General features: G+C 44.7%; 2 protein-coding genes across 4 annotated transcripts in view; both read right to left on the bottom strand.

Annotated features, from left to right (window-relative positions):
- Positions 1–17: 17 nt before the first annotated feature.
- wdr47a (WD repeat domain 47a) lies at positions 18–12,971 on the bottom strand. Its single transcript, XM_087831250.1, has 17 exons — positions 12,779–12,971; positions 11,486–11,655; positions 11,042–11,125; positions 10,805–10,889; positions 9,263–9,394; positions 8,977–9,153; positions 8,379–8,890; positions 8,124–8,241; positions 6,253–6,434; positions 4,489–4,734; positions 4,334–4,397; positions 3,786–3,943; positions 3,206–3,375; positions 2,947–3,117; positions 2,715–2,846; positions 2,339–2,557; positions 18–1,543 (listed from the first exon to the last, which is right to left on the bottom strand). The coding sequence occupies exons 2-17, from the start codon at positions 11,641–11,643 to the stop codon at positions 1,401–1,403; spliced, it is 2,751 nt and encodes a 916-aa protein (XP_087687376.1). The 5' UTR covers positions 11,644–11,655; positions 12,779–12,971; the 3' UTR covers positions 18–1,400.
- Positions 12,972–15,195: 2,224 nt separating this feature from the next.
- Positions 15,196–24,852, bottom strand: part of camsap2b (calmodulin regulated spectrin-associated protein family, member 2b) — a 33,867-nt gene continuing 24,210 nt past the window's right edge. For 2 of the 3 annotated variants that reach the window (XM_087831231.1, XM_087831229.1), the window contains 16 exons: positions 23,650–23,740; positions 23,463–23,564; positions 23,034–23,103; positions 22,644–22,925; positions 21,592–22,303; positions 21,343–21,489; positions 21,034–21,265; positions 20,651–20,834; positions 19,863–20,556; positions 19,109–19,245; positions 18,806–19,020; positions 18,622–18,718; positions 18,239–18,304; positions 17,473–17,588; positions 17,250–17,368; positions 15,196–17,143 (listed from right to left, as the gene is read on the bottom strand). In XM_087831231.1, the coding sequence (XP_087687357.1) occupies positions 16,847–17,143; positions 17,250–17,368; positions 17,473–17,588; positions 18,239–18,304; positions 18,622–18,718; positions 18,806–19,020; positions 19,109–19,245; positions 19,863–20,556; positions 20,651–20,834; positions 21,034–21,265; positions 21,343–21,489; positions 21,592–22,303; positions 22,644–22,925; positions 23,034–23,103; positions 23,463–23,564; positions 23,650–23,740 (3,561 nt within the window). In that variant the 3' untranslated portion in view covers positions 15,196–16,846. The remainder of the gene's footprint in view (positions 17,144–17,249; positions 17,369–17,472; positions 17,589–18,238; positions 18,305–18,621; positions 18,719–18,805; positions 19,021–19,108; positions 19,246–19,862; positions 20,557–20,650; positions 20,835–21,033; positions 21,266–21,342; positions 21,490–21,591; positions 22,304–22,643; positions 22,926–23,033; positions 23,104–23,462; positions 23,565–23,649; positions 23,741–24,852) is intronic. The other variant, XM_087831230.1, reaches the window with a different exon arrangement.

Here is a 24,852-nt window from a genome sequence, read left to right as displayed (position 1 = left end):
AAAATGCAAAGTTTGTGTAAAAGACACTTTATTGAACGTACCAGCAGTCAGACTTCAGTTAGCTTGAACTCATCTGTCACTTTTAAAAACAAGGCTTAATACAAGAGCCACTAGCATTTCAAAAACTAACTGTACATACATAAACACAACTGAAATAAATACATCTATGTACGTATTAGTTTGGCCTTCGTTGTTAAAATAATATATACTATACATTAACATATAAACTTAAATATGCATCTCTGCAAGTAAGTCAATATTAGAAGATGATGTTAAAAGGACAAAGTGCGCAGGTTAAAATAAAAAATAAAATAATATGCATATGCCCCAAACACGGGTTCTAAATAAATATCAAAACACCCGTGCTTCCATCCAGATTCCATTGTGCATATGGTCAGACCCTTGTTTGGGGAAAAGACTGCCATCTACTGATATTACACACACACAGCAGTAGACAAGCCAAAGCTTTTGAGCACAGCCAAATCCAAACTGAATGCAAGGGCGCCCAACCAATAATCACATGCTGTACTTCCCTTTGATACTAACATAGTAACGAGCAAGCCACTGCAAAGACACCGGAACAGCATCAGCGCAAAAAAAAAAGAAGAAAAAAAACAAAAAAACAAACACTGATTTTAAATTTAAACACACTAGCTCATTTACACAGTTGGAGCTGCAGTAATACAGTGCATACAGTAATGTTAGACACCCCACGGGGAAGCACAAGATAGCCTGACTTCCATAGATTCGGCCTCCTGAGAGGAAAAGCTCACTACTGAAACACTGGAAAAACTACATTTTACATCAAATTTTTGTCTTTCTTAAACAATAGCAGCGTCTCACCAGCTGTAAAAATAATGATATGCAAAAAGAGGAATGTATGATTCTCAAAATGACTTAACAAAATTTGATCTTAAAAAAAGGACTTTTTTTTTTGTTTGTTTGTTTTGTTTTTGTTATGGAAACTGAGAACTCAAGGAAGGCACCATCATGAACAAAGCACTCCTGTCCTGTCTCTCCTACTCATCCCTTTAGGAAAAAGGACATGCAGCAACTGATTGGTGTGAGCAGAGAGCAAAAACGCAGGGGGAATTACAGGACGAAGAACGACGAAGAATCCTGCAGTTTTACTCCTCAGTGTGGTGATCAAGAAAGGAGAACATGCAACAAGTGTGCTTTTGATGTGTCCCAGGTGTGAGTCCCATTTGCTTTACTACAGACAGGAGGGAAAGGCTTGTTCACCAGTTTGTGTACCTACAAGAGTGTGTGTGTGTGTGTGTAAGGGTGGGTCAGTGTTTACAATGCAGAGGAGCAGTAATATTTTAGGGGAATGTGTCAGATAGAAACAACTGGCTCTGTGTGTATGTGTGTGTGTGTGTGCGCATACAAGTGTGTGTGTGTTATGGATTGTGTGTCCAAAGTGTGACAGTGCGATCAGCAGAGGATGAGAGGAAGGACAGGTCTTGTGTGTGCCATCGGCACTGGATCACTTTGTCACCGTGTTCTCCCACCACGGTCAGAGGCAGCTGTTTGGTCAGGTCACCTAGAGAGACGGAGGAGGAGGCAGAAAACCATCAGACACGTGCTAAGGGTGTGGATTCTGGATTTTCTCTAACATGTGGCCTCAAATATATACATACACTCTTAAATCTTTTAATATGTGTTAAAGGATCTGCGACATCTTAACTAGCTGCACACATGGACAAACCAAATTCTTTACTGTCACACGAGACAAAGATTGTTATTTGGCCACAGTGACAAGAGGTGCAGTATATTTGGAGGCGTTCAACCCTAAGAACACTGTACCAGCTGTCAAACATGCTGGTGGTAGCATCCTGCTCTGGGTTGTTTAATGTTGGGACATTGCACAAAGTGAATGGAATAATGATAAAGGAGTATTACCTCCATATTCTTCCAACTTCACCTCGAATCTACAGCTCAATGGTTAAAACTTGGACACGTCCAAATGTGATCTACCTATGATGTAACTCAGTCCCCTCTAGTGGCAGACCTGGAGCCAATCTCACAATCATCCTTTTAATTTATATTTTATTTAAAGGAGGTGGGGAAACCTTCTATAAAACAGGCATACTTATCATCATTATTATTATTATTATTATTATTATTATTACTACAATTATGATTATTAAGACTCAAAAGATAGTTTTTTCCCCCAGATGTTAGTGATCAAACAAGAGTGGCTTTTTAATGAAACATTTTTAAACTCTGTTTGAAGTGATTCTTTGAATTAAGTGCTGTTACAGATGTTTTAACTATTGTAGCTATACCACATCGTATCCAGATGCAACCACTGTATGCGCTCTGAAGGCAGACATACCTTGGAGGTTGGTGACCACGACCTTTGTGTCATAGGAACCAGTGAGCAGGTAGTGCGCTCCGGGGGAAAACCTAACGGACCGAACGTCACTGGCATGCGGCCGGTACACCTGGACGATGCGTCCTCCTCTGATGTCATACAGCATGCATGCGCTATCTTCCTGCCCTGTTGCTAGGAGACGGCCACTAGGATCAACTGCGACTGAGGCAACTGGACTCCCTGTGTAGTAAAGAAGGGGTGTAGTTGTATGAACTGTCATTATTTTCAAATCGAGAACAACAGAACCAATGATAACATTTACTATTTCTGGTATCTTGGCTCACAATTCCCAAACACTTGCTATATTAAGAGGTGAAACACATGATGCGAGCCAAACCTGAGCCATGGAAAGCAGTTCCCACTACCCGCACACAGCTGGGCACTCTGAGGTCCCAGAAACGCACCGTCTTATCTTGAGAGCCGGAAGCGATCATCCAGCCGCCCCACGTGTACAGAGACAGGATGTGTCCTGAAGAGAGATTACACATTGTCCACTTTCAGCATCATCCTTACTCTCTCTGACTTCCACTTTGATTTGTGCTGGACAGATGGAGGGATGGAGCAGTTACCTGTATGTCCACTGAGGGCGTGCAGACCCTGTCCTCTCTGGCAGTCTGTGGTGTAGATGTTACAGTCTCCGGCCCCGGCACTGATCAAGATGGCTCCTCCACTTTCAGGCCCCTCCATGAAGGCCAGGTCTCTTATGGTACCGTCATGCATGCTAAACTCCAGGTCTGGGCCTAGGATGCACAAAAATAAACAAAAATGAGAACACTGGCAATGCCACAAACGGGACGACCACCACACATTCACGCTGAGGACGCTTACCTGTGGCGTTGCACGTCTCTGCGCTGAAAGGCAGCACTTTGACATATTTGTCATTGGAGCCTGTAGCCAGCAGCTGCCCACAGTGGCTCCAGGCCACACAGTAGATGGACCCTTTGTGGTGCTTGTTCCTCTTAAAGCGAACCACCGGCTGCTTTGTTGGACTTGAACCACTGAGGAGAGGAAAAGGTGGTTAGCTACTGTATGCAGAGATGAAAATAAACAGTTACTGGTTTGAACTTTCCAACTATTTACACCCTAACTTTAACTAATATGGAAGGGAAGTTTACAAGCTAACTGACAGATCAGTGACCACATGGCAACCACCAGTCGCTAGGGGAAAATGTGTATTGCGTATCTAGTTGCTGGCTGTTATGTGGTCATTAAAAGGTACTAAAAAGTCTACTTTTCACTCATATTTTAAAGGATCAGAAACAAAAAGATGGATTTTAACAGATGTGATGGATCATACTAAACAAAAATCTGTTAACATTTAACATTCACTGTGTATCTACAGTTTGTGTTTTATAGCGATCTGACCCTGAATTAGCTGTAATGTGTTCTGTTTTTTGATTTTTGTTACCTCGTGTCGAGCGTCTCTGGATAAGCGCACACGCGTAACGTTTTGGAGTTGGAGCCCACAGCGTACAGCGCTCCAGACGGGTGAAAGGCAACGGCTCGAATAGCCTGAGTGTCTTCCAAAGAATGCACCGGTACAAACAGGCTTTTTGCTTTGTCACCCTGAAAACACGGCATATACGAAAAACACACATTAGCAATGAGATTACAGCACTGTAATCTCACCTGATCTTCTCTACCCTATGACATGCATACTGCTGTGACATCACTGCCATTCAGATAAAACTGTTATAATCCGCTTAGCCAAATTAGCATTACACAGTAAAGTACAATGTAAACAACAGAGAATGTGCTGAACTTTAAAATCACACCACACAAGGTCAGAGCTAAACTAAGGGTAACACCTGAGTAACAACCTGCAACTGATTATTAACACCAGGTCTGTCATAACTGTTATTTCTAGTGACGGCTGTCATTCTGCTGTCACCGTGTGTGTGTGTGTGTGTGTGTGTGTGTGTGTGTGTGTGTGTGTGTGTGTGTGTCCGTCCCTACCTCTTTAATTCGGGATAAAGAGCCGGGAGAGTCACCTTGTTGGCCTCCTTTTGGTTTTTGCCCACTGTAAAAAACGAACAAACGAAAAACAGGGGTCAGTAATTCAACAAGCAGGTTTAAAAAACAAAAACAAACAAAAGCAAACTCACACAAACCTCATTGTGACGACAGGGGACTCATTTGGAGGCGGCACAGGCCGACCCCCTACGGTGCGTTGCGGGGTGCTGCTGAGCACCCCTCCCCCTCGGGTCCGGCTCTGCTCGGGGGTTACAGACGGAGGGTTGTTATTGTCCTCGGAGGCGGGCGTGTTCCCGTTGCCATTACACTGCTGCGTCAGAGACTTTACCTCTTCTCCCAAATTCTCCATCCCCACGTTGAGCTCTTCCAGCTTCTGGATGGACCTGCATCAACCAAACACACGAGTTCTGTCTCCAAAGAGGCAACTTGTTTTCCTCTTTCTACTAAACACTTGTACCTGCAGGCCGACAGCCTGGTTAGAACTACAAAGGGAAGATGACAAAGGAAAACTCAAATATTAATGTAATTATTCACAGCTAGCCTTGTGAATAATGTAGAGTGCTACGTAGACTGGGAGAGGGAGGATGGGGAGGATGTCTCTGAGGGCAAATCAAAGAGCTTTTGTCCCGCTAGAAGAAAAAAACAAACTATTTTGTCACCTCATTTTTAATCACTGAGCTGAAGCTAACTGAAGTGGTTTTGTGGTTAGAGGACATACAGTAAAAATATATATATAACATAATGCTACTGCAGTTTTGAGAGGAATCTGGGTCTAATATTGTGTACAACACAAACACACATGAGGTGGTGGTCCCATGTGTTATGTTGTAGCTGATTAGAGCAGATGGTGCAGTATAGACAGGAGGGGGTGTGCCATGCAAGCGAATCCACATGGGACTCGTCATTTTTAGAGCCTTAATATGTTAACCTTTTCTGACAGCTGCTCCTCTGCTGTTATACGACGGTCAATGTCATGCAGGCTTCACTTCAGCAAACTGTCCCACAACTACCATGACAAGTGCGCCATACGACTGAACAGCTGTCTGTACCATATTTCCCCGAACGGTGAGATGAAGTCTCATTTTGGGGATCTGGTCCATTCTCCCCAGTTTAAGCTACTGCATTGCACTGTTGGTACAACCCAACCCTTCACGTGTTTACGGGCAGGGTTGGATCTGCAGGGCTATATATATATATATATATATATATATATATATATGGCTGCTGGATGAGATTAAATGAATAAATCAACTGCATATAACAAGAAATAACAAGAATTTGTTTTTTAAAATGCTTTGGTTATGCAGTCTACAGACAGATATCTGTATATGAATAAGAAGAATCTGCAAGCAAGCACATTTTTTTAGTATTGGAAGCTTTCTGGTTTCCATTTATCATCTGTTAGGCTCTAATGACCGATAACATTTGAAGGTTTTGGTCATGTGCAGGCATAAAGTCGAGCTAAAGGCAGACTGCATTTGCTCAAATTCAAACTTGACTAATGCTTAATGGAGAATCTGCTTTATTAACTTTTATCACTTTATCCACATTTGAAAACAATGACCGGCAGACTAAACAGGAAGTCTTGGGCTGAATATCCAAAAACCCAACAGGAAGCCCTGAAAATCAGGCCGTTACTTGCGGAGGCTGCGTCAGCAGTTTAGCTGACTCAGCTGACTTGAATAAGAAAGTTTATGTGAATGAAAGGATGAGCTTCAACAAATAAAAGATCTTGTAAACAGCATGATTATAGTGCTGAAGTAGACGCCACCCGCCCATGTCTATGAGCCTGCTTTTGTTTCTTTGTGTGAACCACACCTCTGGCTGAATGTGCAAACAGAGAACGCACATTCCTCATCTTGCAAAGAGCATTTAAGTCATTTCGTTCGCTGCGTCCGTACCTGTTGAGGAACTTCTCTGTGAGGCTGTGCTGCATGTCGCTGGGCGGGGGCTCCTGCTGGACCCCTCCCTCCAGCAACATCTGCTGGTACATCTGCCTCTGCTGCTGCTTCTGCTCCAGGTGCTGCTGCACGCGGAGGCGCTGGCGATAAAACTCCTCATACTTCTCTGTTGAGTCACGAAGCTGGAAATGAAGCATAAATATTTAATATTAGAAGCACATTATTTATACTTTATATCTTATACCTTTCCTTTTATTGAGCTGCATCATGTTGCACACAATTGAAGGGACAACCTGTAAAACAGGCGGCATGGTGTTGCAACTAACCATGAAATCAAAATGTGTTTCCACCAGACCTGACCCGGCCTGCCGTCGCAGAGGATCATCATAATGAAGTTTACATAGAAGGATGATGGTGGCTTTGATGAAGCTACTCATCAACCGTGACTTTATTCTACTGCTTCATTCGTTTTAAAGGTTCAGTTCAATGTGAAATCAGATTTCCATTCAGATTGTTTCACTGTGAATTGCACAGTTTTGTAGATCAGCTGATGTCACAGATGCCTGCCTTCTCAAGTATACTGAATTTGTGAAAACTATGCAGCGATGTGCTCCAGAAATCATGACCTCTGACTGAAAAGGTCACTGAGATTCTAGGGTATGAATCTGAAAATCCTACGTCGCCTCATCCTTTGAGTTACCGTATTCACAAACTTGGGTGATTACGCCCCCCGCCCAGTAAGGTGACAATAATACACCAGCAAAAAGAAAAAATAATTTAAAGAAAAAAATGAAATCACAAAACTTGTCGAGAGCAGTTTGATCTAAAAACTAGTAACCGGGTCGTAATCTCAGCCAAAAACAAATTACTTTTTTTGACATGTACTTTCCATTATATTCAACATAATGCATCTCTACAGTGGACATCCAAACTCATGCAGAAACAATGCAAACTGTTCTAATGTAACGCTTTAAAAGAAAAAGCTGCACAAACCAAGCCACACCAGGCAGCTTCAACACTGCTCGAAGGCAGAAGTGCGATCATGTGACCCCTGCTCCACGCCAGTTCAGGTATCAGCGGAGGAAGGAGGGGTCAGACAGGGAGCTGAGGATAGATCATTTCCCCCCTCTGTCCTCTGCTTCCTGTCCTCGCAATCTGATGGGAACAGACCTACCGCGTGCCGGGGGGGGGAGGACAGAGACGCTGGCATCGCGCCAGCTTGGAAAAGGGACACAGAACAGAGAGGAAGAGAGGGCAGGGGCGTGACTGTGAGATCACAGAGGTCCCAAAGTCTGCTTCTGTTTCTGGCCTCTTTGTGTGTCTCCAAGGTGATGGGGAAGGCAGAGGCAAGCACCAGCTTCACACTGAGCTGCACAAGAGGCCCCAGAATAGAAACCATGTGACAGACAGACACAGATACTGTGTTCACGATGTGTTTACGGGCAACACGAGGGCACTGATGAATCATTTTTGTGGCTGTGCTCCTAGGCTCTTGAGCCACATGTTTCCACTGACCCTGGATCAGGACCTGGATCCACCAGCCTCATTGGTTACACAAAGCAATCGTTACAGAGCATATTATTAATGTTTAAATAGCTAGTGATGACTTTAGGAAGCATAATACAAATGTGTATGTACGATTTTCTTAATGCACTCTCATCCACACTAGATAAGAAAGCCTGGGCTGCCAATCAGAAGTGAAGAAAGACTAAAATACCAAATACAGACTAATCGGAACTGGTACTGTAGGCAACACCCATTAACGAAAGAAAACAATTAGGGAAGCTTAATAAAACACAGCACTTGTTTGGAAATGTGTTCGCATGCAACAGGCCTAACAAGTTCAAAAAGCAAAAGTCGCTGATGTTTACCTCATTCCTGTCAGCGGAACCAGCTGACGGAGCGTCTTCGCCCGGAGCTGAGGCAGGACGCGTGTTCTGGGCTCCAGCTGAGCCCATCATCTTATCCACAGGTGTGTCTGTCCTCGACCTTCACCAAGAAAACACAAACCCCAGAAAATCAATCAAATAAATCAACATCAATAATGGATCTTGCTCCCTTTTTGTATCTCTAGGAAAAGATTTAGAGACAGGAAGTCTGTTTAAGCTCCAAATCTAAGCTCTTACGTTTCAGGGGATTCCTCAAAGATGCTGTGGCAGTCGGAGCTCTCCATCATGAGACTCCTGCTCAAGCTCTGCCCTCCTGCTCCGGGGTAGTGAAAGTTGGCAAACGAGTGGGACATCGGAGAGACCCCTTTACCCGGCGCTATTTCCCCGGCGCTCGCTCGCTTATCCTGGCCGGAGAGCCCGTAGGACAGCCCGTCCAGCGCTGGGTTCAAGGAGCGCGACATGTAGGTGTCAGCGGACTGCGGGCGGCGAAGGGGGGAGGAGGGGTATGGCGACAGTTTGCTGATGAGCGGGGTGAGGAGATCAGAGTAGCCGGTCTTAGCAGGCTTGACCAAGCGGTCTATGTGGATGTTGAGCTGCTTCTGTTCGAAGGCGCAGGAGAAGACGGTCTGGGCGAGGTTCTGCATCCAGGAGAGCAGCGACAGGTCCAGGTCGTCGCAGCCGTTACCGCACAGCATGTCGACACCCAGGAGGACCTCGCTTTCTGTGATCTCCTCGCCCGTCGCTTTGCTCTGCACATAAGCGTCCGAGAAAGACCGGTTAGAGGCACAAACTCACTCAGGCCGCAGTCTTTACATTTAATTTTAGCGTTTCACACCTGGCAGAACTCGACACAGCACTCATAGAGGACTCCCTTGAGAAGCAGCTGAAATAGTCGATCCCTGCTGGCCTTGAATCCAGCCTCACTCAGCTTTCTGTCTGCGGGGATGAACTCGGCCACCATGGTGCAGGCCTCCTCGAAACACTGAACTCTGGCCGTGCTCGGGTTCCAGTCCTGAGGGGACGCCAACAGAGAAATGAGACATAAAAGAAAACACATACACAGTTTCCTCCTGCTGCTTCGATATTATGCAAGTCTTATTCTGTAACAGCAGACTGCGTGCCTTGAACTCAGCATGATTTGTGAGGCGAGGGAGTGTGAGGAGGAGACACAGCTTGCTGTAGTCGTCTTTAGACGGACAGAACTCCTCCAGGGCGTGGAGGCATTTGACAGCTTCCTGCATGGTGAACTCCAGCTGAAAACACATGAAATATATATTTTTATGTAACAGATGATCAAGGAGACGATTCCCTCTAAAAAACAGAATCAAGCTTCTCTCAAAGAGCACACTATTGTTTTGGTTTTTGCCCTCTCGCACTGCCACGCGCTGAAAAAATCACCACCAGCACACAATCAGGCCCGTTACACAAGTAATACACACCCCCAGCTACAATATTAACTGTGAGCATGCTCAGTAGTACACGATATGCACAGATGTCCAAAGAAGTGTGAGCTAATCCAGTTTAACAGGACATGATGGCGCCGACAAAGCATCACAGGCAACATCCACAACTACATCATGTTACAGCAGACTCACAGCTAGCCTAATTTGAGAGGATAGATGGAGTTTTCACACAAGTCTGGTTGTCTGATTATACAAAATAGTGTGTGTCTGACTTCAAATTATTAGCAATCAGGACTAACAGAGAAATTAGAATCATCTCTCATATGAATCTTTTATAGCCTCAGCAGGGGTTTATGACAATGACAATGTGAATATTTTATTATGTACATATTATTTCTGCAAAACATTTAAAAAGGCTCTGAAAGTTAAATATGTCTGGACTCTTTTGGTCTGGTACATGTAATAACCCATCTATTACCAAGAAATCCAGCCATCTATTTTCCTTTTACCCAATTTAGGGGGAGTTTAGTCTATCCCAGCTGTCACTGGGCAAAACGTGGGGTACTCACTGGACAGGCTGCCAGTCCATTGCAGGGTTAACACATCGAGACAGACCACCATTCATGCTCTCATTTGTAACTACGACCTATTAACCAAACATGATGTCGGAGGGAGCCGAGGTACCCACACAACCACAGGGAGAACATGCAAACGCCACATAGAAAGCCCCCGGCCGGCGAAGTCAAACCCTGAACATTCTTGCTGTGGGGCAACAGTGCTAACCACTGTACCACCGTAGCATTAGCCTATAAAGTATGTGTTCCTGATCCATGTTCCTAACGCTGTCCTACTGGTGTACGCGATCCAGAACAAGGAGGGAGAAAACAGTCATAATCAGCTGTCACAGGTGGACAGATGATCTTTGTTAAGTGTTTTATCCACAACAGCAAACAACTTCATCAAAGGAGCAAATAAAGAGCTTAATCCAGATAATCTCTGACCGCAGTGTGGCCATCAGTCACTCCTTAAATGTCAGTGCTGCCACCATTAAACACAGACCCACAGACATAGAGAGAGCTTTTAAGCAGACTTCAACTGTTTCCTTTTCAAACAATACACATTACAAACTGTTTTTACCTGTTTTTATCTTGACAGTGGCCCACCTTGTTCACAGCCTAACAACACGTGACTGTTATAAAGGTTGGAAATTCAGGTTTTGTTTGGGAGGTTTTGATGACAGTCTTTAGTTTTCTGACTTACGTGCTGTGGCTCGTCTTCTGCAGACATGGCGTTATTCACACACAGAGCCTCCAGAAACTTCTGCTTGAGGATGATGTAACGAAACCTGGTGGCAAAATTTAGACCTTTAACTATTTTTACATACACTTAGGAAAACATTACATCGCCTGTTTGTTTTAGTTATCAGCGACAAAGTGTCAAATAGGTAAAATGAACTGAATATGTGAAAAGCTACAACAGAAGAATAGGCAGCCTAACCTTTTTCTGTCAAACTTGTCCATGCACTCCAGAGGCTGAATGAACTGCAGGACCTCATCCCACTGCCCGTCGAGGACCAGTTGCCTGAAACAAAATATTTATATGACCTATGAATGAGAAGACTCACAGTAACATAAGGGAGCGAGGGTTTTTTGAATATCTTGTGTTTACTACAACAAAATGACAGCGTATAACAGAAACTTGACACTATTTGGTGAACCACTAAAATGTATTTTAATACTCAGATTCAGCAGACTGGCTTACTTCCAAAGCAGCACTCAAACATCCAGTGTGGAGGTGCAGTGTTACACTATCCTCACCATAGAAGATGCTATCAGAAACACTAAACTTACTGGACTGACTGGAACAGTTTCCCATCGCTCCTACTTCACAGTAATTCTTACACACCCGTATCTGTACAGAGTGACCACTGAGTTCACTTACCTGAGGAAGAGCATGTCGTCTGAGTAGAGCCCGTTGATGACGCCGCTCTCTTTCTCCAGAGCGAGCATGCTGATGTGCAGCTTCCTGGAGTTGAGAAAGTCCAGGATCACCTTGATGATCTCCACCTCCTTCACATTTATGGTTTCCTCTGCTGTCATTGTGACGACGGGCTGCCAGTTACAGGATGAAAACAAAGCAAAACACAAATGATTAAAAAATGTTGGGAGTGAAAACCATGGACAAAGTTAGAGGCAAGGCTGAGATGGTTTGGACATATGCAGAGGAGGGATCGTGGCTATATCGGACAAAGGAGGAAAAGAGGAAAACTACAGGATGTAGTGTAGTCATGGATATAGTAACTGAGGACATGCAGAGTAGGCGTGATAGAGGAGGATGATGGCGACAGGATGAGATGGAGGAAGAGGAGCTGCTAAAGGGAGCAGGCAAAAGAAGAAGATTCATTCTCTTTGAAAAGAACAAATCTCACTGCTTTGGATATTATATTAATTGGATTCTGGGTAACACTGTCCACCTCCTGAGGATAAAATAGTAGGATTAGTTTTAATGCATCGCCAGGCACTGTGACTTCAGGATGAAACATGAAACTAATTTAGGGCCTTTTTTTAGCAGGGAAAACAAATGCAGAAGCTTGTGAAAAGTAGATTTTAAGACTGAGATTACAGGTTTGCATTAAGTCTTCCCAAAAAAAACCCCAGAGGTCATTGTGTGCCAGTCTGTGTAAATGTGTTAAACACGCTAAAACATACAAAAAACCAGGCAAAACAGATGTTTGAAGTCAAAACATGAAGGTGCCGCCTCAGAGGTTGTGTTTACACTGGAGAAATCAGCACGTTATATGACTGTCGTGATGTAGCCTCTGGTGTACTGATGGCTATCTGTCGTCGAGATCGGAGAGATTTCATTTATAAAACTCCAGATAATCACAGCCAGGCACACAAACACACGCACGCACTGCAGTACCGCTAAGCTAGCCTGAGAGATGGCTAGCTAATAACACTGGCACTAAGCCACAAGTCAAACAGCATAAGAAGCTTAGGCTACTTGTTAGCTTTATATAGGTCCTGGATCCAGCCTCCGGATTATAGCAAAACCATCAAACAGCTAGTTAGTGACAGAGCTCATACAAAGCTGACTAATTTCACTGGCTGACTAGCTATAGACAGGCCGAGGGGAGAGAGGCATCATCCGCTAGTTAGCTGGGCGGGCGGGGTGCTCACTGACAGCGTCCCCACCGACCACAGTAACCCTCCGTCGTGCTGCCATTACCCTCACCTGTTTCTGAACATACAGGGGATGAAAACGCTGGCCCTCAACGCCGCTCCGTGCTGCCCACAGCCGCTGTCACGACGGTACCGGTGCGGGATTGTCAGCGCCGTTTGTTTCGGTGTCTGTCGGTCCCTCCCTCCTCCTCCTGGTCTCTGACGGTGTCCCCTCCTTGCTGGATGTTTCTCTGCGGTCTGTTTGCTGCCCAGCCTGCCTGTCTGCTGCCTGCAGGGGCACCGCCTCCACCCATCCACCCCAGCCATCCATCCATCCATCCACCCAGCAAACAGCCAAACTTCACACAATCAGCAGCATTAAACAGTGTATTATAGAGATAATGGCATTTTGTGAAGGGAAGGTGTGCATACAGTGATTGTGTACTGGATGAAATTGGAGGCTTTTTTATTGTTGCCTTCTTGAACGTAATGACACATATTTAAAGGAAAAAGAATAAATAAACCATACTGTGTGACCCCTTAAGTATACGGGACGTATTTATCGAATGCACATCCATTAAATCAGATCAAATTCGCAAAATAAATAGTTTTCATAAATGCATGAACAAACCTGGAATAAGAATTAAAAAATATAATAAATCAATCTATTAATTAAATTAATTACTTCAGTTTAGGCGGAAATTAACAGCATCTGCATTAAGATGATGTGTTTGAGGTCCTCTGGTGGTCTGTTTGTGCAACATGCATGACATGCAGTGCTTAAGGTTGAGATGGCTTTCAAGATCAAGACAAGCTTTATTATCTCCGAGGGGACATTTGATTTGTAGTCAGCAGCATAAATGACACACATAACGCATAAAGCAAAAAAAACACAAATTGCATATTTAAAAAACGTAATAGTCGTAGGAACAAATGAGAATTTAAATCAATTTTTTTCTGCACCGAGGGAAAAAAATGCCTCCTCCCTGAAAATAACAGCTGATACTCTGAAACAAAGGATGTGTGCCATCACCCCAAATCCTTTCTGCCTTAAGGGTCACCCTCCCTCTGTACAGGAGGTCAGGATCATTTGGCTTCATATAGTACCTGCCACTTTGCTACACAATTTAACTATATGCTCCAACCTCTTCTCCAACTTATCTAAAATCAGTAACTATTTCCTTTATTTTAAACACATTAAATGTTTAGAAGGGACTGTCCACACCATGCTTGAGATTCATCTACAACTGGGTCACGATCTGCATCATGAAGCAGAGATGAGAGATGATCACTGAGTCGTCTGCAAATTTGATTATATGTCAGTCCTGATCTAGGTTCTGACTCTCATTTGTATAAAGAATAAATAAACATGGAGACACACACCTGAGGGGAACTGGTGGAAGGTAAAGTACATTGTTGACTTTCACTTTCTGAGGTCTATCTGTTAAAAAGCCTCACTGATTCAGATTCCAGGTAAGTTCACAAACATAAAGGTTGAAGAAGAAGACTGATTCCACGTTTTACTGTATATAATTACTATTAATTCTCTATATTGTACCTTTAATGTATGTTGGCCTGTTTGTCCTGCAAGATTGGTCGGTCTTCTTTTTTCTTTTATTGCATGCTGTAAATTCAAAGTCCATCCAAATATTGCAGGAAGGCCCTGCATCATGACAGATATACTTCAGAGATATCGATCTATCCAGTTAGGAAGCATAAACCATTATGAATCTGCTGTGAATTGTGAATTTTACCTGCTTTGGTGCAAATGAAAGTTATAACAAGACATCCCCCAAAAAGAGAAGGATTTGCAGGTGCTGGCCACAGATATTTCCTTTTATCTTTATCTGTCCTGAAGGATTTTTTCTCTACTTTTGCTTTTTGATAGTTTCCATGCTACTGCTGGCTAAGATAAAATATGCAGCTTATTCAGCTCCTCAAAGATGCAGGAGAAACCATGAGGTGGACCATTACACACAGGGAGAGTGGACAGGGCCATATAAGGGCATCAACAGCACAGCAGTACTAGAATGAGTACTTCGTGCAGACTAGTCGTGCATGTTTCTGAGCAAAATGTCAGAAACATGAGCTTTGAGGGCTCAACATCCTTTAGTGAGACCTGTGCTCAAAGCTCAGAACAATGAAGCTGAATTGGGATTTGCCCAAGAGTACCAGAGTTAGCGGGTCCACCAGTACTACCGAATTCTTTTCACAAACTAGAGCAAAACAATTGGCTGCCAATGGATTTTGTTTTGTTTTCAAAGCAGTGCATTCTTTTTCAAATGACCCCAAACTGCGCTATACTGCCAAACATACTTCCTAGTCTGCCTTCACACACATATGAACCCACAGCACTTTCATCATTATCACACTGTGGACAAGAGCATTTTTACAGCTCTTACTTTACTTAAGTCGTCACAAAGACAATCACAGATAGTTTATTTAAAAAAGCACATTTTATGACACAGACATGTAATGAGACACCATACGTATTATTGATAGCTGGCATTTAATAAAGCTCAAAGGAATAGAAAAAACAATAACAACCACACAAAAAAGAGATCCATGAACAGTTGAGCATAGTTTGTTAATTGAAAAGAAAATGAGTTCAGAGTTGGAAAAAAAATACTATGGTTTTCTCTGTATACTTGCTGGGTTTTATACAATACCACACTAAAGCCTGTGTGAGACTTTACGCACTCTCAGCTACACTTTGCATTCAGCACACTTCCTTCAACATCTGCACTGCTTCCATTGGTACACACTTCCATCAGTTAAATGTTATTACAAAAAATACTTCTATATGCCAAAATATATCTGTACAGTGTAAACACATACTGAAGCAACGTATGATTTTAAAAAAGAAAATGTAACAGTAACGTAAAAGAAATGTAATAAGCATGTCCTGAAGAGGGAACATCTTTGATTAGACTCGACAACAGTGGACGGGGTCCTCAAGTGCTATTTACAACTGTGGACGACCTCGAGGGCGATCACGCTCTTTAACAGTTTATCCACATTAAAGTGACATTTGTAGTGTTTGTTAGATCCAAATGCAACATGGTCAACGGCGAGCATTTGAAATCGCTCTTAAATTGCACAGACTGATGACACAGTGTGGGATGTCCGTCTAATCTAATACTCACGATAGTCTCATCAGCGACGCTGCTGAGCGGTCACACTTTTTGCATCTGTAGCACAACAAAAGGCCCCCGGACGACAACATACCGACACGCACGTGATAAATTATAAAAGCTACTCAAAAAGCTACCACAAGCTGACTCGTTCATCTTTAATGGAACTGCCATTATATACAAACTAATTTAACTTATACAGGTACAGCATATTATGTTTCTCTGAATAAAACCTAAGACGCCTTTTTTTAAAAATCATCTTCAAAGCATCGAAATCGCACTGAAATAAATTAAGAGCCTATTGCAGGTGCTTTCCAGAACAGTTTGATGGTACTGCACATGCTCGATAATCTCATCATTTTATTCGGAAAGTAAGTGCAATCACCAGCTGAGGTATTTTGAACCCTCACTCTTCATGGCACTTCACTATACACACACACACACGCTCATTCGAACACACACAGACACTAAATTTAACCGTCTAGAAGTTTTTCAGTCACGTGTACAAAAAACAAACAAACAAAAAAATACATGCCTCTGATCAAAGATGGGGAGGCGGAGGGGGTAAGCTGATCCCTCATCTGTGCCGCAACAGGCGGTGACAAAATGACGTTAACACTCACGGTGTGTTCGTATGACACAAAACAAGCATAAGGCCACACATGATCAACTCAGAGAAACCAAACGGCCTCTTTCAGAGGCGTGACATTCAGTGCTTCAGTGGTTCAACTAGATAAGGCATTGGTTCGCCTCTTAATATTTTATTCCTTCTCTCTTTTTTTTGGCACATGAGAACATTGATGCACGTGCTGACGAGTACACACTTGGGGCTCGTTTGAAGCTGTCCAAATGGTTACAGCCAGCTCTGATTTTGTGACAGTAAATCTGAGGCCCACCCGTGTTCTTACATTCCAGTTGTGATTTCTAAAAGTGGGAATGTCAATAAAAGAGCAAAATCTGCAAAGTCCTGTGTTTTTGCTCCGACGGAGCCCAACCCAATCTGGGCACTACTTGGGGTGTTTTTTGGGCGTGCCCTGCTTCTTGGTCTGCCACAGATGGCTGGCGATGGTAATGGCATCCACGCTGGCGGACATAGTTTTGGCAGGGATCTGGCTGAACTGCTTCCTATCGGAGTTGTACTTGTACAGAGCTTCGATCATCTTTGTTGTAATATTTTTCGGGCCGATGCCGGCCAGTTTGGTGATCTCCTCGGTTTCAGGGCAGTAGGTGTAAACGGACCGGAACTGGCAGCCGGCATCGCGAAACAACACCAGGAAGTTGTTGGCTTCAGATTTCTCCATTTCCTGTGGTGGCAAATTAAAAGAAAAACAAAAAAAACATCTCATTACGGTTTGTTACGCTCTTTTTAGTCAGGAAAAATATATTTATACACACAGATACAAAACATACATCAAGTATCTTGTTTTTCTGCCCTTCATTGACTTTGCCAGCCAGGCAGCAGTGAGCCAGGGCGTTCTGGATGATGTGCTTGTTGGACTTGGCACTGGGCTCCTTATAAAGTTTAGGTCCTGTGGGAACAACGCACAAGCGTGAGACACAGACAAAAAAAAAAATCCTTCATTGTTCAGCAGCTATGCAAATGTAAACAAACTATCTAAACTCCTGTGTCTACCTGTGTACTCAGTGTTGGAGGGGGTGGAGGAGGTGGTGGACTCGTTTTCCCAGTCCTTCTCTCCGTTACGGCTGCCGGCCGAAGGACAAGAAGAAAAGCCTTCTGCGGAGTCCGGCCTGGAGGTGATCGCAACACAAACCAACAAATGACACACGCAAACATAACCACCACGAAGACGACAGACGAGCGTGGACACGTTACCGACACGTATGCCAACAAAATGCACACACACACACACACACAGACATGCACACACACAGATGTGGCAAAATAAGGTCAGACACCGTGACACAAATCTCCAAGCCCTGCCTGTTGTCCCGCATTACATCATCGTACTGTCATAGTCAGATGAAACGGAGCAGCGAGGGGCAGAAACGGCACGTTCATCCAAGCAAAAGCAAAGTCTCGGTGCTGTCTTTATAGGTGCTGCGAGGGATGAGCTCAAGTACTTATGAAGGAACGAGCAAATACACTGGTGAAGCAGAGAGCAGCCAGCAGAGAGGCGAGAGCAAACAACAGCCTGAGAGCGGCACTGCAAAGGACGGGAAGATGGGAAAAGAAAAAAAAAAGAAAGGTGGAAACAGCTCAGCCACGTGAGTCTCGGGAAACTTATTGCAGAAGCAGCTATTCAGTGTCGACACATCCATCTGCTTTTATGCGTTTGCCAATGAAATGAGGTCTATACAGTAAATCAACACAGAATCACATCTACTTCGGTTTAATGCACTCGCTCTGCTGAGGTGCTCCTCGTCGCAGCGTTACTAACCTTCCCTTTCTTTCTTTGGGAGAGCTTAAATAAAACGGGATATTGGCAGAGGCTAGTTTGTGGCCTCTGAGGGAAGCATGCAAAACAGAGGGAGAAAAGGAGAGAGGGACAAGAGAGAATCAAGATGCAGACTGAAGATCCTCACAGGGAAAAAAGAAAAAAAGAAACATTTCCTCAAATTAAAATCACAGCTGGAAGGTCACAATTGGGAGGACACGAACCCACAAACCAAGTAATAAACTGATTTTGAAGTTAAGAGTTTTATTCTTTATTCCTGGGCTGGGTTCATTGACATGGACAGGTGTTGACAGATGTTTGCGTTCCTTCTCCTGGATCTTTTTGGGTCTAAAATGTGATCGTCAGGCAGACAGGCTGCGCCTTACCTGTTATTCTTCCTGTTATCTGCGTCTCTGTCATTGTCGGCCAGATTGAGAGATGCCAGAGAAACGCTGGACACCGAGAAGCCTCGAGGACGCACACCTGCGCAACGACAGCAGACAGGTGCGGTTTTACCACGCGTCACAAAGTTCGGGTGCGTTTGCTCGCTGGGTTTGGCGCGTTGCTCACCTGTTGCTCTTGCGGGAGGAGTCGACGACTCCATGACGTCTCTGTGGATGGACTTGGGCCGCGGCTTTTTCTTGAGACTTCCAGATCGAGGCTTGATGACCTCGTCCATGTCCTCCATCAGTTTGAGCTGCTTCCTCCTCAGATACTCATTCTTGATGTATTCCCTCCTCGCCCTCTCGTCGTCCTTCTTCTGCTGTTCCTCCTCCGCTTTCAACCTAAAGAAGGAAACCAAGAGACAAGTAGGTAAATGCAAACTGTAGTTGGACGGCGAACACAGGCAGAAAGTGAGAAAGACAGACGGACCGTGCAGCCTCCCTCTTCTGCTCCTGGTCCAGCTCCTGCTGTTGTTTCCTCTCCTGAGCTTCCTTCTCTCTCCGCAGCCTCTTCTCCAGCAGAGCTGCTTTCTTGGCCGCCATGTCCTCTTCCCCTTTCACATCATCCTGGTGTTTCATGGACAGAAACACACAGATGTATAACAGACCTCCGATTATAAGCACAAGAAATGAAAGCTGGCTGAAGAAATTGTGATTTGTGCAAATCAAGTGTGAAACTCAGGATCAAAAGGTAAGAAAACTGACTCTTTGTAACGATGGCAGCTCTGATGTTGGTACATTATCAGAGTGTACTGGACTAACGCGAGTTTGCGTTCTGGCCCATTATTCTTGGCCCTCATTCGCCCGTGGTGTATTGTCTCTGATCAGCTCATGGCTCAACAGGCTCATCACCGCACATGCTGTTCCAGACTCACACAGTGTGAAACTCTTCCTTCACCATCAGGGCATGCAGTCTGTGTTATTAATGAGAAGTTGGTGAGCCGTGCACCAATTACCATTACAGTTGAGGGAAGAGAGTAAAAAATGTGGGGTGAATACTGAACAGCCCCGTTTCATGGCTGGTACTACTTACACATCTCGACTAGCGGTTATGGTAATGTTAGAAATGTTAGGCCATGTTTGAATCACCATCATTTTTTTGTAAAAGCTAAAAAATGAAAAAACTGGAAGTTTGTTTTGAGCTAAACAATTTTAAAGATCTGAGGTCTGATGCTGAAACTCACCGTGAAGAAGAAGCCACAGCACATCTTTTGGTCTTCTCCTGTTTCTCCCTCTCCTGCCATCTCCTGCCCTTGGCTCTCTGGAGGCTTCAGGTTCGACTGAGGCACCTCCACCAGGTCTTTCTGATCCTCTGGGTCTCCTCTGACCCGGCTGTCTGTCGTCCCTTGGATCTCCGACACCGGCTGAGAGAGCACCTGTGATGTTTTCGATTGTTTGGATTCTCCCTTCAACTCCGTCTTCTTCTCCCGTCGCTCATCGTCCTTTTCTTTGGCTGCTTCTTTAGTAGGAGGAGTGTCAGCACTCGCCTTTGCCACGGCTTGCTTTTCGTTTTTAGTGTTTTCTTTGTTGTCCTTGGTGTGTGCGTGCTTGCTTTCCCCAGAACGCTCATCGTGGCCCAAGTAAGCAAAAGAACTGATCTGCGTTTGGCTGGGGGTGAAACGCCTCAGTCTGGGCAGGCTGTCCACAGAAGTGGGTGTGTTGAGCATTCGGCTAAAGGGCGTGACTTTCAAATCATTTGGACGCGGCGTCCGAGGGGTTCTGGCGTGGAAGGAGGCCGGTCGTCGTTTGATGCCGGCAGGGGAACGATTGGGTGCGTGTGGAGAACCAGAGGAGGACAGGATCGGCGATAAGGAACCCACCGAGCCTCTCCCTGATCCCCGGCCTGTTACACTGCTGCTACGCAACTCACGGAGCTGCCTGAGTGGAGCAAATACCCACAACATACATGTGACATGGTAGCAAGGTGATGGTAAGTGAGCAATTCAAATAAGTGGTTTGAATTAGGTGGTACCTGTGTGGAGACGGTGCAGGAGGTGGGATGACCCAGGCTTGTTGCTGCTGCTGTCTCATGGCCATGATCTTCTCCTGCTGCTGGGCCAAACGCTGCATCTCTGTCTGCAGGAAGCTCAGCGACGTGTTCAGCCTCTCAATCGAGCGTGTGTATTCTGCAATATCGGTTTCTCCTGGCGTCACACCTGCGTCACCGCAAACATGAGCAATGACATGAATTATGTACCTAAATAAATCTATTCAGACAGCTTCCTAAGATCCAGGCTGAAGAGTGAAACATTAGCAACTTAGAAAACAATAGAGACATTTAATCAAAATATTTGAAAGACTCGTTGAAAAAAACAAACAAAAAAAAAACAAACATCTTGTGCTGTGATTTCGTACCACCACCATCTTCACATGGAGATTTAGGAGCTGCCCCGTCTGGCTTGCACCTCTCGGCCCGCTCCATGTTGCCCTGCCTGATGTCCTTGGATGAAGTGAGCGGCTCTGGCGGAGGTGTTTCTGCTCCTCCTGAGCTGGAGCTGGGGGGTGCTGTCACTCCCTTCCGCCTCACTACGTTCAGGAAGGCCGTTCTGCCCATTCTCTGTCGATGTCGCGTGAAAGCAGCTTCCACCTAAAGAGCGAGACATGTGATGTTTACACACTTATGTGTGATGCTAAGTTGCTATCAGTCTCTTTAAGTCCGTTTACCTTTTTCTTTTGTGCTTCGATCGCTCTGCGTTTCTCTTCCAGCTTCATCCTCAGCTGAATCATCTCTGAGGCGATGAGGTGCGAGGGATCTCTGGGTGAAGGAGATACTGGAGAGGGTGATGTGATTGGTAGAGGAGGTGTAGAGATCTGGAACCAAATGTAAACATCAGCGACACTGATTCATTGCTATTTCAGCCTGAGGTGTAATCCAGAAAGATTTGTGCGAGTGGCTCAGAATGAATCACAAACCTGAGATGAAATGTTTTTGGGTGAGTGCGTATAGGGCACATTGAGGTCTGAACTCTCTGGCGTGGTCCCTCCACTGCTCCTTCCCTCCAGCTTCCTGATCTTCTGCTCCGCGAAGCTCGTCATCCGCACCAAGCCACCTCCGGAACCACCGGAAGATGAGACAGGGCTGACTGTGTGTGATCTGGGCAGCGTGGGCGCTGAACTGGGACAGGGGCTGTTTCTGTCAACTCCATCTCCCCGTTCACTCTCAGGGTTAGCGCCACCGACCCCTTTGCGTCCTCCTTCCCTGCTTCTTTCCCCTTCTAGCTTGTTCGGCAGAGGACACGACCGGGTCATGGCCTCACAGTCTGGGTCCATATCTGAATAGTCTCTAAGTGAGGACGAGTCCTCATCCAAGCTCTGGATGTCTTCGGTCCTCACATGGATCCCTGTGTCGACTTCATCAGTGGATACAGAGTTAGGATCATGGTCATTGAGTCGCGCCTTTGCTGGACTCAGGTCATCTCCTCTACCTTGGGCTCCTGGAAGGTCTGAAGGTTCTGCACCATGGAGAAAGAAGGCATTATCTCCGTCCCCCATCCCCAAGCTAGCGTGCGGTCTTTCAGTGTCATGGATAATCTTCAAGGCCTCCTCAATGCTCGGGGGAGTTGATGGGCTGATGTGGCCAGCGTGGCTGGGGCTGTTTCTGTCTGGCAGGACCCCGTTAGAATACCTGAGAACAGAGACACGTAAATTAACCGATTACAGTCACAGTGCAGGTTAGAGGAATCTTTTAACTTCCTGCTCAGTGAGAATCAGAAAGAAAGTGTTGGATACCCTTTATATCTCAACTTTCAACCATCATCTATCCAGCTACCATCCATCAATCCATCTGGTGTCACCATGTCAACATGCTACAAATAAATTGTTTTCTAGAAAGAGCATTTATTACATTTAATCACCACCTACATGTGTAAAACTAATTAAAAAACATTATTTTTTGCATCCCTAACATCATTTAAAGCTGGCAGGAGCCATTACTTATGGATCAAAACAAGCCCGCTATACTGTACCTGCTTTGGCTCTTGACTGTGAATGTGTTGTTCCGTCCCAGAGGCTTGTGTGAGGTGAAGTCGTCATCCTCCTCTGGTATGTGTCTGCTCTGGCCGTTTACACTGACAGGCATCATGGAGAGCTGGCGTTTCATGCCTCCTCGGGACGCGTAGTGAACTTTGAACCCAAGGCCGTCGCTGCTGGCCGAGCGCGTCATGCCGCGCAGGGAGGGAGCCTCATCAAGCGGGAAGGTTGGGTCTCCATCCAGAGGAATTTCAAAGGAGATTCCTCGAGAGGAGGACCTAAAGATGAGGAAAGAAGAAGAATTGTTAGTTTAATAAGGGAAAAAAAGGTCCACTTAGGCCAAAGAAGGCACAGTTTAGCAGGGCTGTTGGATTTCAAGCACTTACTGTTTTTCTTTGGGCCAAGTCCCGACACAGCCATCAACATAAGACATGGAGGTAGATCTCTTCATTACACCTGTCAGAGACGCAGAGTATATTTGTTTAAGAGACTTATTGGCTGTATGAAAATATTTACACACACTTTGTGCGCAGTAAGTGTTTACTTTTACAATGCTATGTTTAGATTGTTTCTACTGCTGCAAATCAGCCACTAGAGGGCATCTTGATTCAAAACAAAACCATGCACTGGTTAGTATTAACACCCCTCAGTGACTTTCAGAGTACATTATTTTATTGTCTGAGTCAAATAAAGCTCTTTGTTTTTTTGTTTTTGAAGTTCTTGCCTCTCTTTCACACTTATTTCCACACTACTGAATAACGAATCATCAGAAATGCTCTAAAACATCTGTATCACAGCAGATGATCGATCGTTACCTTCAGAAGGAATTTTCTCTGGGCTCAAAGGTCTGTCTGCATAGCTCTGTTTGACTGGACTGGACACAGGAGCCATGTTTCTACAGGATACAGGCTCACAGGCTGCATACAAAAACATACAGTCAATATGCAGCTTTTCAATAATTTACCAACAGCGTGCTAATATTGTTGTAAAGCTGTACTATACCGTTCGGGTCGAAGATTCTGGGCAGTACAAATGACGGTTTAACCACTTCAAACCACCAGAAAAGCTCAGCCATAAACACCAGGTAGTTACTCTGCAAGACCACACCAGCTTAATGGTTAATTTGGAGTTATTAGTAAATGACAATGAGCACAACACTTGACTTCTCCCTCCGTGTCTCTGTAAAGGTGCTACCAATCATAACAGATAACATCTGGATGGATTAACGAGGTCACAGCAAGTCAGCAGTCTGTCTCACTCTGGGGTTTGTGTGCATGTACTTCCAAATGTTTGACTGTCTGATTTACTTAATATCAAATCCATACACCTGTTGAAAACTGCCAAAAAACACCATCTGGAGTTTAATTTAACATGTGCACGTAGGGATGCAGAAAGCAGCACGAGTCGTGAATGTGTTAGTGTAATAACCAGATAGGCTCAGGAGGTCTGCAAAGACGATGATCCGTGGAAAACTAATTTGTCAGTTTATTTCTTCTCTAACAAGGTGAGTCTTTAGTGTAATGGTTTACACGTTCACCTAACAAGCAAAAGATCCTGAGATTGATCCTGAGAGGAGACCCAAATCCCTCCGAGGTTGTGTCAAGAAGGGCATCCTGGGTAAAAATCTGCAGAACTACCTGCTGTACTGAGGGCTGCTTTTATTTCTCCTCTAACACGGAAAGAAAGAGTGCTGAAAGCTGTGATCTCTACTCCTCTGTGTTTACTTAAAGTAATGTACTGAAAATGAACAGACACATGCAGACAAACACTTGTTAAGATTCTGTGCGCAGTGAGTCTGTGGTGGACGGGCAGTGTGCCAGAGCCTTTAGCTGGCCTTCGTGATCCACCCCACTGTTGTAGTACTGTACCACTAAAAAGTCAACATGCACACACACACTAAAATTTATGTAGTGGATGAGAAATGAAGGAAAACAGTGTGCAAATACGAAAACTTTCTGATGTTTTATTTTTTTTTTAGGAATGGAAAGTCCCAGCGTGCTCGGATCATGCCTTGAATCTTAATGTTCCTTCCCACACTCTCTGCATACTATTTACCCACACTGCCACTGCTGCACTGGTGTTTGGATGGCACAGGGATGCTCTTAAAGTAGGTCTCCTAACCATAACCAAATGAGCATGAAAGGAGGAGCTCTGTGTCTATAAAAGTCTTTTTTTGTTTGTTTTTTCACAAGAACAAGAAAGACA

The sequence above is a fragment of the Neolamprologus brichardi genome, chromosome 18 (assembly GCF_056152115.1).
Source record: "Neolamprologus brichardi isolate AB-2024 chromosome 18, ASM5615211v1, whole genome shotgun sequence".
NCBI classification, from domain to species: Eukaryota; Metazoa; Chordata; class Actinopteri; order Cichliformes; family Cichlidae; genus Neolamprologus; species Neolamprologus brichardi.
Note: the sequence above shows the minus strand (reverse complement) of the source record. Positions and strands in the feature narration are given on the sequence as shown.